At 39.1% G+C, this 19815-nt stretch overlaps 1 protein-coding gene across 1 annotated transcript; it reads right to left on the reverse strand.

The window, feature by feature from the left end:
- Positions 1 to 1545: 1545 nt before the first annotated feature.
- LOC136251565 (uncharacterized) lies at positions 1546 to 2215 on the reverse strand. The gene has a single exon (XM_066044033.1). It carries the CDS (start codon positions 2161 to 2163, stop codon positions 1546 to 1548), a length of 618 nt encoding a protein of 205 aa, XP_065900105.1. The 5' UTR covers positions 2164 to 2215.
- Between the last annotated feature and the right edge of the window lie 17600 nt (positions 2216 to 19815).

The following is a 19815-nucleotide window of genomic DNA, read 5'->3' on the forward strand; positions in this document are numbered from 1 at the left end:
TATACTATGAAGCACTAGACCTAATAATCATGTCAATAACGGAGCGTTTTGATCAACCTGGATATGCACTTTACTCCAACTTGGAACAGTTGCTTTTGAAATCAGTCAAACATGAGGATTATGAAGAAGAACTGAAATCTGTGTCAGAGTTATATCAATCTGATTTACACATTGAAGACTTGAAAGCTCAACTGTTAACTCTATCCTCCCAAAATATTTGTTCCAATCCAACTTTTCTGACATATTGGACTATTTAAAGACCCTTGATAAGCCTGCCCGGAATTTATACTGTGAGGTTGTTACTATTGCTAAACTTCTGCTTGTGATGCCAGCTAGCAATGCTACAAGTGAAAGATCATTCAGTACCTTGAGGCGAATAAAGACATACCTAAGGACTACAATGACCCAAGAAAGATTGAACAATTTAATGCTTTTACATGTACATCAAGAACTTCTAGATAAGATAGATTTGCTAGAAGTTGCAGAAGAATTTGTTTCTGACAGCAAACACAGACTGTCATTGTTTGGTCACTTTGTTTTAACCACTTAAAGATCTCTTGACATTAAATTTTGTTGAAAAATCAAAAATATCATTCTGTAATAGAGCAGTAGCTATGTGGATAACTTTTAAACTGGATACTAGCTAAGTGAATACTAACAAATTTTCTGTCAAATTGTCATAATTTTGGTTCTCAAGCATCTAAATTTCAAAAAATTTCCTGGGGGGGCATGCTCCCAGACCCCCCTAGAGGGCTCATGCGACTCATGCTTCGCATGAGCAAGCGCAGTCTACAGTGACTTTTACCACTGTTGAGTATATAACAATTTGGCCCACCCAATGTTAAAAAAGTGAACCGGCCCTGGACCAAAGTATAAGATTGTACCTTGTTTCATTCACGCGCTATAGTCCCTCAAAGTCAACCCATACATTTTTCTTATTCCGAGATACTGGCTGCTTGCACAGGCATCAAATTCGCTGTGAAGATTCTTCAACAAACTTGTGGAAACTTAGCGCAGGGATTTGTCTTTGCACTTCTTTCTTGAGTTATAAAACAAAGAGTGCCCGCGAGCGAACTTCAACTTCCGGGCCTTGTAACTTCATGCTGAATCACAACAATTATAATTCCATGCGCTAAAAGTTTGCAAATTTATCACAGATGGTCCACCAAAAGTTTGGTAGAAATCCGACTATCGTGTCTTCCAGAATATCGCCTTTTACAATGCAGTGCAGAACATGCGCACGCCGACCAGTTATTACAACAAATTCCAATAAACCACAAATGCCAACTTTATCAAATAACAAGTTATAAATGAAGTTCTGAACAAAAGGAAAGCTCTTGTTCCTTTTCTTTACACACTGGGACACCTTCCTGTTGCTTGTGGAGTCGCCAAGTCTACTCTTCGATAGGTAACGTCTTGTAACGCACAGCCAGTGTCTTCTTTTTTTTTTGTTTTTTGTTTTTCCCGGGGTGCCTGCATCCCTTGCCACCACCCCCAGCACCAGATGGTAAAAGTGCTGGACAAAAAGACTGTAAACTCAAAAAATCAATGAGATGGCAACACTTGGCCTTCCGAAATAGCAAGGTCAAGTACTCCAATAGTCACAGGGCTGCCACGGTGTGACCTTGCTCCACGCAAGCAGGTCACTGCTGACCTGAGCAAAGAGAAGCTGGTGGAACATCTAATCCATGATACAACACTGCTGTAAGATTGGCCCTGTTGAGTAGATAGCATAGAAGCTAGACGCTTATAAGCAACTGTAGCTGCACTACCCATTCCTCCAAAAGTGGAGAAAACCAATGGAGTGAATGAGCCCATTTCAACATCTCTTATTCTCTGTTCATACATCCTTTGTTTATCTCTTTCAAACCTTCTGTACAAGGAAGAAACCACTATGTTTCGATAACTGGGAGCAGTTGGATTGAAAATTCTAACATCAAAGAAAGCCTTCTGATGACGACTTCTCCAAAAACCATGTGCACTTACATCTAAACGTGCCTCATCCTCCACATTAGCTGTGGCATAGCGAAAGGACTCACCAGACAGGGGTTGCAGCACTGGTTCAATGGCCACATTATGACATACTTCAGACAGAGCAGCAGCAGTGAAGTCCCTAAGTTCATTATGACGTAGAGTAGGGAAACCACCTGTAGCACAATTCATTGCATGATCAACAGTAAAGCCATGACCACAGACACACTTAGCAGGTAGACTATTGGGCAACCAACCATATCGTAGACACAGTGCATCCCTAAATGCACCTTTATGTCTTGTTATGTGTGATAAATCCAGCTGGAACATCGTCACTACCTAAGAACAGGTGTACAATACAAATATAACTTACCAGCGTACACTATCACTCGAGAAAACTCAGAAAACTCAGGAAGAACATGTGTTGGCTACAAATCTGCTTGTATCTCGGCTTGTTCGCACATATCTTCAACACTAGCACTCTACTGTCACTGTTGGACACCCAGACGATCATTTTCGTGATGGTTTTCAAACGAAACAGCCTGTTTCTTGGCCAATTCCTTTGGCACAAAACACGGCCGCCTAACATGGATACTTTGAGTATGCGTAATAGTGCCAATTATGATGTAACAGCCGCATGTAGTTATGTGGGTTGTCTCTTGAATGGCTTCAAAAACCCGCTAGCACCCTTAAAGAGCTGACACTGATTCTACATTCATTGTGTATACAAATTTCAATGATAAACTACAGTATGACAAATAGCTAGTGTGTTCTGATACTTTTAGTATGAAAGCACACCACCTAGACAATTAGCTACCACAAACATTTTAAATGCATGCTCCCACAAAGGCTTGTCCAGATTACCTGCATTTTGATGAGTTGTCAAGGTGGCTAGTATACACAGCAGATTGTTTACTGCTTAGTGGTGCAGTTCTTTATACTGAAAGTGTAACAGCTACTGTATTTAGAAGACCAGCGTAAGAATATTTTTAGCCATCACAGGCCATTAACAGCAGTACCAATACACACATATTTGTATGGCTTCTCATAATGTTGCATTTTATAGCACATAGAGAGGCTTTCTATTTGAGTATCTAGATCACTGTTACAGTAATAGAGCAATCACTGACTATGTCTACTAGAAAACTTCAATATGTCGATATTTTCTGTATCGACCGATATATTGCCGTATCGATATGTATTGCAGATCCCTATTCCCAACCATATTTCTCAGTGGGGCTGTGCCACCACAGCGGTTGGCTAACAATAATAACATCAAATAAACTACAGAGCACACACATCACACCACATACTACCTACAACTACATGAGAAAAACTTGGGTAGCAAAGTGGGGGACTAGCAAAATAAGCTCAACAAAAAAATTCAGAACTGCATGCTCAGACAAACAGCCCTGGAAAGAACTAGTCTTGTGCCCAGCCGAGCTTGCACTAATGCACAAACACTGTCTGGTGACAATGCTCGAGTTTCTTGGGCTTGGAAGTGTTATCCAGCCAAAATATTGGCTGGCCAATCAGAATCGAGGAGTTGCATAATCGCTTAAAAACAGTGAAAACCATTCAAAATGGCTAGGAATAAAGTAAAACTCACAAAAGGGCAATTTTCTAGATGCAATCTCTTATTAGTAGAGGATAGTGTTTCATTACTGGTGAAACGTCAAGTGACCATTCTTCAGTTTTATAAAGTAAGATCAGAAGACACAACTTGACAACAAACCTCTTGTACAACCTAGGCGAATACTACGGCTTTAAATAGTCTGCTTTTTCATCAACTTCCAATACATTCATGCAATTATGCAACTCCTCAATTCTGATTGGCCAGCCAATAATTTGGCTGGATAGCACTTCCGGGCCCAAGAAACTCAAGCATTGTCACCAGATGGTGTTTGCGCATTAGCATGAGCCTGGCTGGGCACGAGAGAAAGAGCCTGGTGGTTGCACTTTTTTATCACCAGGGAAAATCCCTAAATGGGTCTTACCCATAAACTATACGAAGCCATATAAATGCCATATACTATCCATTTTATGAATGTTATACTTTTGTTTCATTTCCGCGTCGCGTCCGTGATATTTTAGCTGGGAGTGTAGTTTCTACAGGAGCCTATTGGAGAATGGTGAGTTGAACGTATAAGAGTAGCTCTAGCTTTGTGAGACATAAGTATGTTGCTTTTCCATTAAAAATACTGCAGTCTAAGATGGAAAAACCCAGGAATAAAGATTAGAAGTTGGGTTTTTGATAATGTGCGCTAAATAGAGTTGGCACGTACAAAGGACATGTTATCATGTTCAATCTAGGATTCAGTATTGTTTCAATTAGCCTACATGCTTTTACATTGCCTGTGCAAATGGCAGACTGCCAATTTACAGTACGTTAAACAAATCTACGGAAGTTTCTAATTAGTGCACGCAGCGAAATAAACCTGCTTTGATCATGAGGCATCATTCCTGGGTTTTGCCACCTTAGAATATATTTTAAACAATAAAACAACATACTTGTGTTTCATAAAGCTAGAGCTACTCTTATGGACTGAACTTACCATTCTACCATAGGCTCCTGTACAAACTACACCCCCAGTTAAAATATCACGGATGCGACGCGGAAATGAAACGAAAGTATAGCGTTCATGAAATGGATAGTATGTGGTACTTATATGGCTTCGCATAGTTTTGGATAAGGTCCATTGCTCCACTTTGCTGCGTATGCAAATGATTTAGTTCAAATGTCCAATTCACATCTATTTCCTAACTCCTATCTGGAATAAATCTAAGGAGGGTGGGTGGGAGCCAACCTGTATCATACACATGGCATAGATTGAATTAAAGCACACTATTACACCCTTATATACCCAGCGTCATTCCGTAGGAGTTTCTTTCTGTCTAATTCACTGCATTCAACCACCAGAAAATATATCTCCCACATCATACCCCTACCACATACCATACACCCTTATACACACAAGTACACAAAAAAAATAATTGGAATTTTCAACTAGAGTAGGGACCATAGCACATCGATTAAAGTACTGAAACAAGTTGGAGTAGTGCACGATATTAAATCACAGTAAAACAATAAGAAGTGTTATATCCCTACTGTGCTCAAGATACCATAAAGGAAATGCACAGTAGGGATATAACACTTCTTATTGTTTTACTGTGATTTAATATCATGCACTACTCCAGCTTGTTTCGGTACTTTTATCGATGTACTATGGTCCCTACTCTAGTTGAATTTTTTTTTGTGTACTTGCTTGTTAACTTTTTTCGTAAATAATTATTATGACTGGTGAACCCACGCATACTGCATCTGAATGGCACCATACGACCCAGCTTTATCGTCTGAAAAGTGAAGTATCCATTACGCTTTGTTGTCAGCTATGTTCAATCCATTACACAGCATTTCAAATCAAGAATTGTTCGAAAAGCACCCCTGCAATCCACATAATTATACTGAAAGAAAGAAATGGTGACCAGTTATATATCCATTACACTTTGTTGTCGGCTATGTCCAACCAGTTACACAGCAGTACGAATCAAGAACTGTTCGAAAAGCACCTCTGCAATCAAAGTAGCCACTATGAAAAATACGGATGATTTCCGTTATGAAGGGAAGCCATCATGTGCTACTGCCAAATCAACACTTTTTGCTGCCAGCAAAGATGAATGGGACACAAAGGAGGACACTGGTAAGTCCATGAAGAATGCATTGTACGTAGTGTGGTATGCCAAAAGGCACCTCTCGGGCTGAAGCGACATCGAACAGTGAAAAAATCAAGCCCATAGCATTAGCCGTTATCAAGTTACGCTTGTCTGAAGGCATCAGTCAGTCAGTCAGTCAGTCAGTCAGTCAGTCAGTCAGTCAGTCAGTCGGTCGGTAGAAAATTCTGTTAAATAATTTTTTTAAATTCCGTAGCAACTTGTTGAAAGCATTTTGGAAAGCTTGTTTGGGCTTAGTTTTACTTAACCGATACTGCCTCATCATCGTCAGGGAAAATTGAGGCTGGTTTTTGGGTGATGTTATTTCGTGGGCCACACCTACTCCTTTATGGTCCCTACTATACAGTACTATTGTACTGTATGATACATGTACCCCTTTCCCGACCATATTTCTCAGTGGGATTTGCCACCACAGCAGTTAGCTAACAATACACATAGAGCCACAAAGAAGGCTGTAACAGTTTTTAAGATACAATTCAATATTCTTCGACACCTCTATGCGACTTTCTAGGCTGTCTTTCATGTAATATCTTTGGCATTCTCCCCCTTCCATTGTCCATGCTTCTTAAAAATCCAGTCTGGGACTTCAGCAACATTCATCTCAGCAGTGGCACCCCCCCCGACCTCATACTATGCAGGCCAAACTCCTGTGCTGGGAAACCCAAAGCTGCTATCTTCTTAAGGAACACACTGTGTAAACAGCTGTAGTTTATTTTCCCAGAAACTTAAAGCCTTTTGCCATTCTTTGTTTTCAAGATTGCCCGGAATAGAAACTTCTCATCTCTCAATGTCATCTCCACTCTGTGCAGGTAGCATTCGAGCCTAGATACTGGGCAGGTTTTTAACCTGGTCCTGGCAAGCATCCCCTAGTTTTAATTGAGTCATTCTTGCTATAGAGGATGTGGAAGGTCATCATATCTCCAATGATTGAAAAATCACATGGCTGTAGCTCCACTAACCATATAAATGAGGTATAGCCCAGTAAGCATGCGGTCACAAGCCTCATATCAGAAAGCAATCCTGACTGATTCACATCTGCTAACATTGCCTCAACCTTTTCAATTGTGAGCAGCTCTTTCTTCACACTGGCTTTGCTAAGATATGTTGCAAGCCTCCTAATGTTGCTTTCACAAAGGAATGGGCTGATGGTAAGGCAAATCCAGAAGTAGAGTGGAGCCAGGCCAATCCATTACAAGTTTCTTTGGCTGCAGCTGACTGTCCTCCAATGTACTACAAGTACAAGACAAACTTGTGTGGCCTGGCTGGGGTTGGTTGCAATGTGTGAGCAGGTGCCCATCTCTTCCATCTTTTAAAGACACCAAAGTATTTTTTAACAGTGCTATCAGCCCAACTATGTAACACTGTATTTGGCAACCTGCTAGCAAGGTCTTTAACTCTGGGTCTTCTATTTAATTGAGCACCATGTGTTAACATACCTACAAAACAAAATGTCATGCATACATTGTCTTGAATTGAAGATCACAGTTATCTAGTTTGTTACGCCCCTGCTTACTCCCAGTGCCCTTTGCCTTTCCATGACTATCCCAGGTCTTAACAATGGGCTTTGAATTTAAGCTATGACCAACACAACACTGCAGCGATGAACTGTGACCAACACAGCATTGCACTTCTGATTTATGACCAACACATCATAGTAATCCATTGAACTGTGACTAACACAGTATTGCAGCTCAGTGGACTGTGACCAATACAGTGTTGCACCTCTGAACTGTAGTGTTGCACCTCTGAGCTGTGACCAACACAGCCTAGTATAGTAATCCATTGAACTGTGACCAACACAACACTATACCTCCAAGCTTTGACCAGCACAGCCTGCACCTTTTGACTGTGACCAACATGGCGCTCTACAACCAGTATTATTATCATCATTCTGCCTTTAAAGGCTTGAACCCAAGCTTACAGGTAAAATTAGCTAATCACCACAGGGTAATTCAAGCCACTGGGTCATTCCATGTCAAATCACTGAGGATTTGTAGGGTCACTTCTCGGATTTTGATGAAACTTGGTGTGTTTGTATTTGGGATGGGTGGTATTGCTTTTTTGAAGAACGGTACGGTATTAGAAAAAATACCTCGGTATCACTAAATACCTTTTATATTGTACACTTTTTAAAAACCTGGGTAAGCTATGATTTACACTTATACCCACATTGTGCTAGTAGTGAAAATTATATTTTAAAGGAACAAATGAAATGACCAGTGTACCACAAAGTAAGGTTTGAATATCTCAAAAGGTAAATTATTGTGTCTGTCTTGTCCACAGCATAAACACATGGTTGTATGGGGCTTTACTTCATGTGTAGCCACCACTAAACCACCAAAAATTTAATTAATACATTAAATTCGGTATTCGGTATTTTTAGAAAGCCACAACAGTATCTGAAAAATACCTTTTTAACTACTAATACCTAAATACCTCCCAGTTTGTATGCTCATCGCCCATACCAAGTTTTATCCCCATACACCACATAGTTTCTGATTTATGACCACAAATATTTTGAATATTTCATGCAAGTAATCCATAAACTATGGGATATCAATTTAATTAAGGTTCAAAAGGCTCCATTAAAAACTGTAATCCTTAATATTTCAAAAAGTGCTGCTTCAATTTCTTTAAATTTTTTAGTAAATAATAATTGGATTATGGTCTATTGTTGGTAAAACTTTTTTGGTGGGGCCACAATGGGTTCAAAGAGATGTAATAAAATATGTTGTGGTATGTAGTGGAATTTTGTAGTCTATTATTGCTATATGGGAGTGTACACCCTTAATAACCACTCCTGATAAGGCCATGCCAACTTTGTCTTATGCAATGAAGGTGTCCAAGTACAGTGCAACCTGTATTAGTGACCACCTGTATGAAAGCACCTTTGTGCTGCATTTATTTAGTTGTATAGTTTTTAAATGCAGCCAGCTTATATAGCTTACAAAGGCAGTACAATGACCAGCTAATGACACTACATCAGTTGTTCGATTGAGCATGTAGCAACATACCTGCTGCTTACTTTGGGCAATTGTAACAATGAAGATTATTCGAGAGAACAGGGACGTTGCTTTCAACTCTCACGTACAATCCCTGGTACGAGAAAACTGCACTCTTTTGTGCCAATCTCAGATAGCACAGTGGAAATAAATTTTTACTAATAATCTGATGTTTTCATGAAAGAGAGAGTTGCTCTAGCAAAGAATGAAGTTTCACCAGAATCGATTGCTGGATTTGTCGCTTGTTGACATGAAGAGAATCGGTGGTTAGCTTGTGTGCTTGTAGTGACACTAAGGAAGTGAAACTGACATTTCTGCATCCACATGGTCCATCAAACTCGTTCAAGTACCCAGAGTCCCAACATATCCACACTATACCAATGGATGACTTCTAACTCTCGTAGACCCAAGGACAAGAAGTGGTTGTGAGTACTCTGACAAAAAAACAAAAGACTTTTGCTACCAAACAGCATCACACTTTATCACACAGAACAAATTTGTATTACATGCCTTTGTCACAACTTGTTTATATATGCATAAATTTAACTTGCAGTTGAATCAAAGAGTCTTGTGTGTCTGCAAACTTTAAGGTGTGCAATACTACATAGGATTATCTGCTGTAATACCGCGAACACCGCTAGCTACCTATCTCATAATCCCATAGAGACCACAAGCTGAAACTTTTGCAACTAATAGGTGAATGTCTGACAAGTATCTACAAAAAATTATAATCAGCACTTTTTGGTAGAGCAAAGGTCAAAGATTAGGAGATATGGCTAATGATCAACTTCATCAAATTAAATGTTCCAAATGAAAGCTTATTCTTTGAGCTTTAAAGTGGTGTGATTCATTTTAAAAACACCCAGGTTATGATGCTTTGAATGGTCACAAGTACAGCAAAAAATAAAATACTTAATAAGCCATTTTGGGAAGCCATACAAGTAATGGTTGAAGGACACCTTCAAAGTGTAAGACAAAGTTGGCATGGCCTTATCAGCAGTGGTTATTAGAGGTGTACACTCCTATATAGCAATAATAGACTACAAAATTCCACTACATACCACAACATATTTAATTATATCTCTAGAATACATTGTGGCCCCACCACAAAAATTTACCAACAATAGACCATAATGTAATTATTATTTACTAAAATTCAAATAATTTGAAGCAGCACTTTCTGAAATATTAAGGATTAAAGTTTTTAATAGAGCCTTTTAAAATTGATATCCCATAGTTTATGGATTACTTGAAATATCAATTAACAGTCTTTAATTGTTGAAATTTTTATGTTAAAATATTAACACAATGGTGAGCTATAGTTGATTTTGTAACTCAAGATGAACCAATTTTTCATGAAACATTCAAAATATTTGTGGTCATAAATCAGAAACTATGTGGTGTACGAGGCTAAAAGTTGGTATGGGCAATGAGCACCATAGGTACTACAAACACACCAAGTTTCGTCAAAATCCGAGAGGTGACCCTACAATTCCTCGGTGATTTGACATGGAATGACCCCACAAGATAAAATCTGCTAGGAAACAATAAGGGCCAGAATGGGGAAGACAGCCACTGGGGGGACAATAAAAGTGCCTTTAGCTCCTGATGCTTGATCACTCTAGGGATTAAATTGACAGGGGGGAACAACCAGTTGTTGTCCGTGCTCCAATTACAAGTAAATGCATCCACAGCTTCAGAACCAGGGGCCCAAAATCTCGTGTTTAATCTCTCCAGTTGAGTATTTACTGAGCTAGCAAATCTATCAATACTGTGTGGACCCCAAATCTCATCTATCCAGGCAAGGCCACTTCAACTTAATTTCATGTTTCTCGGGCCTGACCGACCCATTTAATTTCTTGGAACAATGTTTATGTTAACTTTTAAGATGATGTGTTTGGTCATGTGAGTGGAAGGAAATGGCGTCGATGTATTGCTGGCTTTCTGTATCAGTAAAGCACGGAGCGAATTTGGTTATTGCAAAAGGTATTTTTACTCTTTGTTGTAAAATAACTTGGCGCATGAAGCTATTTACTTTTATATAATACTGCATTAAAGTATGTATTATTCTTTTGCATAGTTATATATACTGTGAGTGGCATGCAACTTTATAGTCTAGGTTTAGAAAAAAATTTATTTTTATTTTTATTTTGCCTACCTACCGACCCTATGTTTACCTATCTTTTACCCGAGAAACATTAATTCAAGTTGATGTGGCCCAAACATAGATGGGTTAAGTATGTAATCATCAAAGTCTACAATAATACAGCTGAAGTAATCAGCCAATTCATTTTGCTGTCTGGGAATCCATTCAGGCTCCAGTCTGATTTTATCATTGACACACACAGAAAACATGTGTAAAGTTTCAGCTTGCAAAGCATATTTGGGACTGCCATGTTGAACAATTTGAACTACTGTCTGTAAAACAGCAGACTCGATCATTTATTAGCTTCTTTTGGAACCAGATTTACTGCTCACAGCTCTGGCCATGTGGAAAGACCATTGCCTATTGGCAAATAGACTACCATGTTCCACTGTATACCCTCCAAAGTCTGTAGAACTGGCATCTGAGTAAACCAGCTGGAGTGCTGATGGTTTGGGCCATATATATTCTGACCATTAAACTGAGAAATTGTAAAATCTATCTTTTCCAGGGCCTCCTTAGTCAGGCTAAGCATTTGGTACCATAAGGTTCTACCAAGAGTACATAATAATAGAGTATTGAGTACAGAATATAAGCCGCGGGTCATTAGTCTGGAAACCAACCCCAGGGCTAGTGACATAGAAATTATTGTGCCCACAACACTCTTGCACCAACCAATTTGGCATTTTTTAGCTCTTGTAGTTTACACTTTAGTTTTTGCTATCTGGAACCGAGAACAACAAATCCAAGCCATTCAATACTGTGAGAAGGGTCCTATTGGCTTTTTTTCTACATTGACGACAAAGCCAGCATTCTCCAAATCACTTTTAACTAAGACACTTTCACTTATAGCTCTATCTTTACCATGTACAGCCACACATGTACAGCCACATGCTATCATCAAGGTAAATAATAGCCTTCAGTCCTCTACCTCTCCATAACCTAATAAGTGGCCTCAGTAACTTAGATACCTCCACTTCAATACCAGGCACAACTTTCCTGCAGCATTGGATACAACAGAAAGAGGGCTACAAACATGCGGCTGCTCATCCACCCTGATTACACAACGGTTCTATTTCCTATTGCTTGTCCTGGTGGGACTCCACCAAGTGATGATTATGCTGGGTGTGAAAAGAGGAATAAACTTTAAGGACAAATGATAGCCACTTTCAATACATTCAAGTATATGGTATGACGCATGTAGTACATCTTTCCAAAAAGGTAAACTTTCTTTAAGGCAGCCCTGCACATCTGTTATTTGCATTGGCCCTTGGCTATCTAGTGCTATTTCTACATTGTCAGGCATGCTCTTACCAGCCTTTGCATGCTCATGAGGTTGACCATAAACACATTTCTTTGACACAGTCTCAATTGCTTCTACCTCATTAACACATGCAAAAGATGTAACTCCTTGTCAGGTGTACAATCAGCACTTTCACAACACAATGACAATTCAGCACTGCTTACCATAGACTGGGAAAAGGATACAGTTTTCTTGGTACAGAGCAAAACTTTGCTAAATGGCCGAATCCACCACGCTGGAAACACGGCCCCAACACCTTTGGCTTGTATGGCCACTGAGGGTGGGGGAGGCCCCCATTGGTCTCGCCTGTCACCATAGTAGCCACCACTTGGCCTTGGGAAATCGTACCAGGAAGGATCCTGGTACTGAGGCGTCTTCTCTTGTATTCCTGCCTCCACCTCTGGATCACTTGTTGGCCCCTTTCTCTCTGCATCTTTCTTAGTAATCCTTTTCAGCATGGGATTCAGCCCGATCAATCTCCTTTTCATCTACACGCTAATGGATCCTCCCAATAATGGGCAACAGTGCCCCAGCCAAAATCATATTGATCAGTGATCATTATATGCTTCTGCCTAGCAGTCAATTGTTTCATAACTTCTTCTAGGCTCAACGCCGCCTTCTTCAGCGCTTCTCTCTCCTCGGGAGCTGATGACTTCACTTTCGCCACTGGCGGACTTCTTGCATAAAAAAAATTAAAAAAAACTCTTCCACTGAAATTGCATTGGAATACACTCGATGCGAACCTGTATCATACACGTACATGAATTAAAGCACACTGTTACATCCTTATATACCCAGCATCACATGAGGCCACATACTGTATTCATGTGGGAGCTTATTTTCTGTCTAATTCACTGTATTCAACTGCCAGAAAATATATCTTTCAACGAGTAGTATTTAAATTTCTTCTTTGTCATTAGAGCTCAGGATTGGTAGATTGTGTAGGTCATAGCACATAACAGGAATGATTGTAGTATAGTGTTGTGTGATATGGCAAATTTTGTATATTGCCTATCACGATTATTGCTCTCTTCTTTTACCACGATACGATAAATTATCACGATACACAAATTGCATGAAGTCATGGTAATAAATTGCTAGTGTTTGAGTATAAACCATGTAAAATAGTCCCTAACATGCACTTTCCTCTGCAAGTAAGTCTGTTATAAAGAAATTAATACTGTCTTGAACATCATTTTCTGATGAAATTGCTACACCATCATATATCACGATATAACGATATTAATTTTTTTACGATACAAAAATTAATATATCAATATAATCGATCTATTGCACATCACTAAATGATTGTACTTACTGCTGCTATAGATGTAAAAAACAACGTCACAAATAGGTGCTTATAAGTTTGCCTTTTTGTCACATGTGATTGAATTATAATAGTGTTTTGTAATGTCCAGAGAGTAGTGTCACTCATGTGTAAGTGCATGCTAATGTTTGAATAGCTTCTAAATGGGAAACCCCTGACCCACACTTTAAAGAGTATCAAACTGTGTTTTGATGTGGCATATCCAAAAGTACTGGTAATAGCACAAGGAAATATACGTGACCACTGAGCAAAAACTGGCCATTTTTGCAAATTCCTCAAATTCTATTTTATTGCTTCTCTGTTATCTGTAGTAACAAAGGAGTGGACAGCCAAAGTTTCAGCCTTTAGTGATGTCTTGGAGTTATAGCGATAGACAGTTGGGACAGGAATAAACATGATTTGTATAGCAACAATACGGCAAAGAAATTACAGGCGCTTACTTAATCTATTATAACTCACGACTGAAACTACGAAGATGGGATTTGGCTCAGTCTGTTCACCATGAACTGGCACATCAATCAAGGTATAGTCTTTTCCCTGTGTGTCTCCGTGTGGTCAAAGAAGAGGGCCATTCCAACAATTAAATTACAATGGTAAACTTTATTTCTACAGCATCGTACATAAGCGCCCATAACTCACGAACCATATGCTGTATGAACACGAACCATAGTTTTTCTTATTCCCAATGAACAGAAGCATCTGGTGGTGTATAGGTTTTATTGATTTGAGCTTTGCTTTGAAACAATTACTACGTGCGTAAATTTTTTTTATGCAGCACACGTATTTTTACCCAGTTTATTTCAATGCTTTTTAATAGCAAAATAGAATTTTGCAAAAACGGCCAGTTTTCGCTCAGTGGGTCACATATGGTGGTGCTCCAACAGTTTTGAGCCATGCTGAAGATGAAAATGGTAATTGATGAAATAGTAATTAGTTGTCTAGTTTTAGCTGAGATAGGTTTTAGACTTATGTGAGTGCTGTAGTTAGTGATTACCTAGGAAATTAAGCACAGTCTTTTTGGAGAATTTGGTGTTCCTGGAAGGAAATGGTGAAATGGCTTTCTAAATTGTCATCCACAGCTTGTACAAAGGAAGCCCATCGCCTTCCAGAAACAGGGCAGAAGCAAACAATCCTGCAGTTTTAGATGAATCGTTTGGAAAGGTACAACAGTTATTCAAGATTTCCAAATTGAAAAGGTTTGACCATAAAGATAAAGGGCAGAGAGTGTGGAACTGTGATGAGGCTGGCTGCTGCTACACTGTAGTAGCATACAAATTATACCGCTTATGAAGAAGGATGTAAAAACTGTAGGAGGTGGTTCTGGAAGAATATAATCCAGTATTTGGTGAGCACTGTATAATTATAATAGTAAAAGTAGCTTTATATCAAGCATGTGTATATTACAGCTTGCATGTGGATCAGCGAAGGGCACACAATTACCACCACAGGCAATACACCTGTATGACATATGGGGAGCTTTGTAGGTTGAGCGATATTGAATTTTATTATTGCATGAGTCATTTAATGCGATTATTGCAATATTACATGTGAAAATTGAAACACAACCAGCTGTATAATGGGTGGAATATAGCTGAAGAAGGGGAATAACAACTTTGCATTTTAGTCATTGATAACTGGGACACACATTCAGTTGTGCAACTAAAGCACCCGACACCATTCTTTCGGTATGCAATGGGCAGACGGGAAGTATAGGGAAAACTTGAGTCCTTGTTAGCGGAAGTGAAGTGCGAGGTGAATGCTGCCCAGGAGAAGACGTCAAAAGACATAACCAGAAAGATTGGGAACAGTTCCGCAAAAAAGGGCATGAATACCAGTACAAATTTACTGCAGTGTGGAAGAAACAATCAGTTTTGCCTTATGAATGGTGTTACTGCAAAAGAAGTAAACAGACGAGAATGCTAACTGCCAAGAATGTAGAAAAGGTTATGATGAAGATGCGACAAGTGCCAGAGATGGTTTCACTATTAATGCATGCCGTGTGGAATTCAAAAGGAAGCCAAAAGCATGTAAAATCTGCAAGATCAAAGTGCAAAGCAATGACAAGGTATAATGATCAACCTTTTTACTGTACCTTCAATCCCATTAACCATAATAAAAATGAATACAAAAAGCACATGGTGCTAAGGATAATTCCCAGCTGATACAATATACAGGTCGAGATATACGTATGTAAGTTTTAAAATGGGACACTTTCCTTTTAATTTGTAATGGAGCTTGATAATGGACCATGCTAGAATAATGCTTAACACAGCCCATGAAACAAATTTTAGCTGGTGGTATTGCTTAGCAAAAATTTATTGATAGCTGCATGACTGCTAGCTATTTTTCTATATAGTGTTCTACAGCCTGCAACATTTCAAAGTTTCAAACTTTGTGCTGGTAGGGTAAAACTACAGTAAAGGTGCACTATAGTATCAGCTGCCTAGTGTCCTGAGTGAGAAGTTTACATGAGATGAGATTATGGAGCGTCACCATTTAGCTGACTGAGTCAGGTAATTAATCTGAGTCAGGGATGCACTGATGGACCACCAATCCATGCAGTGATAAAGTTTCTTTGCTTGTAGCTAACCTGAAAAAACTGAAGAGCGTCCGGTCTTAGTTCTCTAAATATAATTATAGCTCTTGGCGTCAATTCAATGTTAGGGTGGAGCGTTTGCTCATTAAGCATGCTCCACCTTGACAGTAAATTGACGCCAGACTGAGCTATTAACAAAGTGACTTCTAGACAGCTCTATATATATACGCGTACAGACTATATCCCACTTTGCATTATACAGATATAGCTAGTAGTAATCGTGCACATTTCTAGTTAGCTAGTATACTGCACCTTCAAGATTGTTCAGTGACTATAGCTACACTGAATCCTCGAATAAATCCAGCACTTGATAGACTAGTCGTTCACTCACCATATAGCTCGTATATGAGTGTAAAATTCTTCAAGTAGCTAAAACATTTCTCTCATAAGCGTTAAGTTTCCCTCCATCTACTTCCCCGCGTGTATTTACACAACACGATGCTTGTCACGTGAGCAGGAACTCCAGCATGGTGGAGACCGGAGAGACTCTCAAACTGGGTTAACAGTTAGGTGGTAATTTGGATCCTCTGTTTACAGGGACACTTGATTGCAGGTTCGTTCTTTTTGACGCATTCACGTTTTGTCTTCAAATAGATTGCATTATTAACTGAACAGTTATTTGTTGGCCATACCTATATTATTATGTTGCACTAAATTTACTTGAAAGAATTGATGTTCCGTTTGTTCTGCAAGTGTCCAGGTCAAGTTCAACTATAGCTCTGTACCACTAATCTCTGGACTATGGTCCAACTGGAATTTATCTTTCTTGACACTTCTTGTGACTATCGATATGGTTTGTAACAATATAAATGATCTAAATGTGTACATTGACATGCTGTGAGGACAGATGTGGTGTTAATGTGACCTATACAAGTGTTTTAAAGTAGTGAAACAAGGAAATAGTTAAAAAGTGGTAAAGCAAGGAAGGTTGCAGATATACTAGTGGACATTAAATCCCTAAACTTCAGTCTATAACTAATGTCCACTAGTTCATCAGCAGGTATAGGCAATCTTGACCACTTTAACTATTCCCTTGTTTTACTACTTTTTTTCTTTGATCCCTAATCCAACTTAAAATTCCTAATTTTTTCAATGTATTACTTCTTTTGTAATATAATTATCTCAAATGAACCCGTGCATATCACGTTAAAAGAAAGAAAGGCACCAGGCATGCCTGTCAGAACACGCGCCCCAGCAATCAATTATGTAAGGAAAGGTAGCCATTACCCTTTGTTTTCAGCTATGCTTCACCCATTGCACAGTGTTACAATTATGGGCGATTGTTAGTCACAGGGAAACCACGCTATTGCAAATTGACACCTTGTGTTGTCAGCAAAAAAGAACTGGAACACAAAGGAGGACAAAGGAAAGTCCATGATGCATGTATTGTACATACTGCAATTGGCAAAAAGGCACATCTCAATTGGCAAAAAGGCACATCTCGGGACAAAGCAACATTGAGCAGTGAAGAAATCAAGCCTGTAAGCCTTATCCATTGTTATGCTTGGCTGGGGGCATCAGTCAGTCAGTCAGTCAGTCAGTCAGCATAAAAAGAAAATTTTTTAAATTCCATAGAAAGGGTATGGAAGGCAATTAGTTATGTAGCTGTAGGAGGCTTCATATTGCATCTCGTATCACACAATTTAGCTATAGCTAGCTATGTACGGTGAGTACCTGAGCTGGTAGGGCACTGGAACTGATTGGTTGGGCCTGTACCCTACCAGTACCCACTTTAGCTACACCACTGTCCTTAAGTAAGCAAATAAATAGGATTCCCCATTGAAATCAGCTCTTATAGCATACTTTTCCTTACCACAACACTTGTATGACTTATAACTCGATAGTTTATTACTTGTGTGAAACTAACTGTCTTAATGAAGGTTCAGTTCAGTGTGCAATGTGGCACTGCCACAACGAACTCTGGCTTAAATTTTGTTTTCTGACATAATTGTGGAAAAGGCTCATTGTATTTACCCAAAGATTTTCGCTTAAGCTCCTAGGTTAGTGATAAACACTTTGTACAGGCTCTGCCTTCTGTGTTCGTCCTCCAGTGCCTAACTGGTAAAATAAATGAACACTTCGTTATATAGTGAATATACTTTTACAATGCATACATGCAATCAGCTAGCTAGCTAACTTTTCCACTTTAGCTAGTTTCTTGGAATTCCCAATAAACTGCTATTGTGCATGCTCATAACTGACTTTACATCTTTACATTGGTAAACTTTGTCTTGGTGAGGTGAATTATGCTAAAAGAGCTGACTTCAAGGGGAATCCTATTATTTGCTTACTTAAAAGGAGGAGTTGCACTTATTTGGATGAACTGATATTGAACTTTAAAAATTCCATTCCGCCATTCCAGTATTCCACCATTCTAGTCCATTCCACTGTTTATACGCTCCAGAAGTGCCTCCTCAGATGATTCACGTTATGGTCAGTAGAAGAAGCCATTGACACACTACCACATGAATCAACACCTACAAGAGACAAAAGGTAGTCCAAAATTGTGTTAAAATAAATACTAGACAGATGTTAACATCATGGGGCAAGCCTGAGCGAGTTGAGTTGCATAGAATTGTAGATTACCTATACATATGCTAGCTATGTTGTGTTTTGCTATTTTGTAGATGGTGAAGAATGATCACTGTTGTAAAATGATGTTGTTCTGTAGATAATTGATCTCTCCTTTTTTTAACACAAACACAAACAAATATTTAACAAAACAACAAGACAATAATTAGTCAAATATAAGTGACTCTCAGTACACACTAGGTCAATTGCTGAGTTCTTAAAAAAACCAAAATGATGATAAGATGACCTAGATACCCTTAGACAAGTTATTGCTTAGTGGAATAAAAAAAGTTAACTTGCACCTCAGTCAGACTGTCCGGACAACAAAGTAGCAATACATTTGTAAACTACAGTAGCCATTGGACCCATTCCTCCAGTGCATGACCCATTCCTGCTGTCATCTCATTCTCCTTCACTTTGTTCTCCACTGCTGAACTGCACCTTCAGTGGCAGGGATTCACCTTGACTCCTCTGTTTAAAGTAGAGCTGTACATATATCCTGTATCTTTTGTTGAGTAATATCCTCCTGTGCCTGTTGTTCTGTTGTCTCGTAGCTCCACTTGTTCTGGCATTCATCAGTTCTTTTTGTCTATTGTCTCTGTCGTGTTCCCTTCTTGCGTGCCCGCTTTTTCTGGTGTTTCTCTTTCCATTAGCAATCTGTTAACTTCTCTGCAACGTCTACGGAGCGATTCAGCTTTTGACAATGCATGAAAAATAAGGAATATGCCAGAAAGCCTTATATGGAACATCAGTAAATCACGCCAGTTGTTGTTTGTGCTATGAACGTACGTACCAGTCTTATATGGAGTGTTAGTAAATCACACCGGTTATTCATGTTATAAATGTACATACCAGCCTTATATGGAGTGTCAGTAAATCGTGCTGGTTATTGTTCATGTTATGAACGTATGTACCAGCCTTATATGGAATGCCCGGTTATTGCGTGTTATGAAGACGTACCAGCCTAATACGGAACGTCAGTAAACTTTGCCAGCTACTGTTCATGCTATGAATGTACATACCAGCTTTATATGGAAGCATTTGTAAATTATCCCGTGTTTTCTTGTAATTGTCTGTAAACGAGATGTAGGTATGTACCATTGATCGACTCACTAGTGTGGGGCTCACCCAGGCTTGCCCAATAAACTTGTCAGAAGTGTTAATAGTTGC

Source organism: Dysidea avara, chromosome 3 (assembly GCF_963678975.1).
Source record: "Dysidea avara chromosome 3, odDysAvar1.4, whole genome shotgun sequence".
NCBI classification, from domain to species: domain Eukaryota; kingdom Metazoa; phylum Porifera; class Demospongiae; order Dictyoceratida; family Dysideidae; genus Dysidea; species Dysidea avara.

Excerpts from the sequence above, each read along its gene's own strand:
- LOC136251565 (XM_066044033.1), bottom strand. The coding sequence starts at position 2,163 with ATGAATTGTGCTACAGGTGGTTTCCCTACTCTACGTCATAATGAACTT.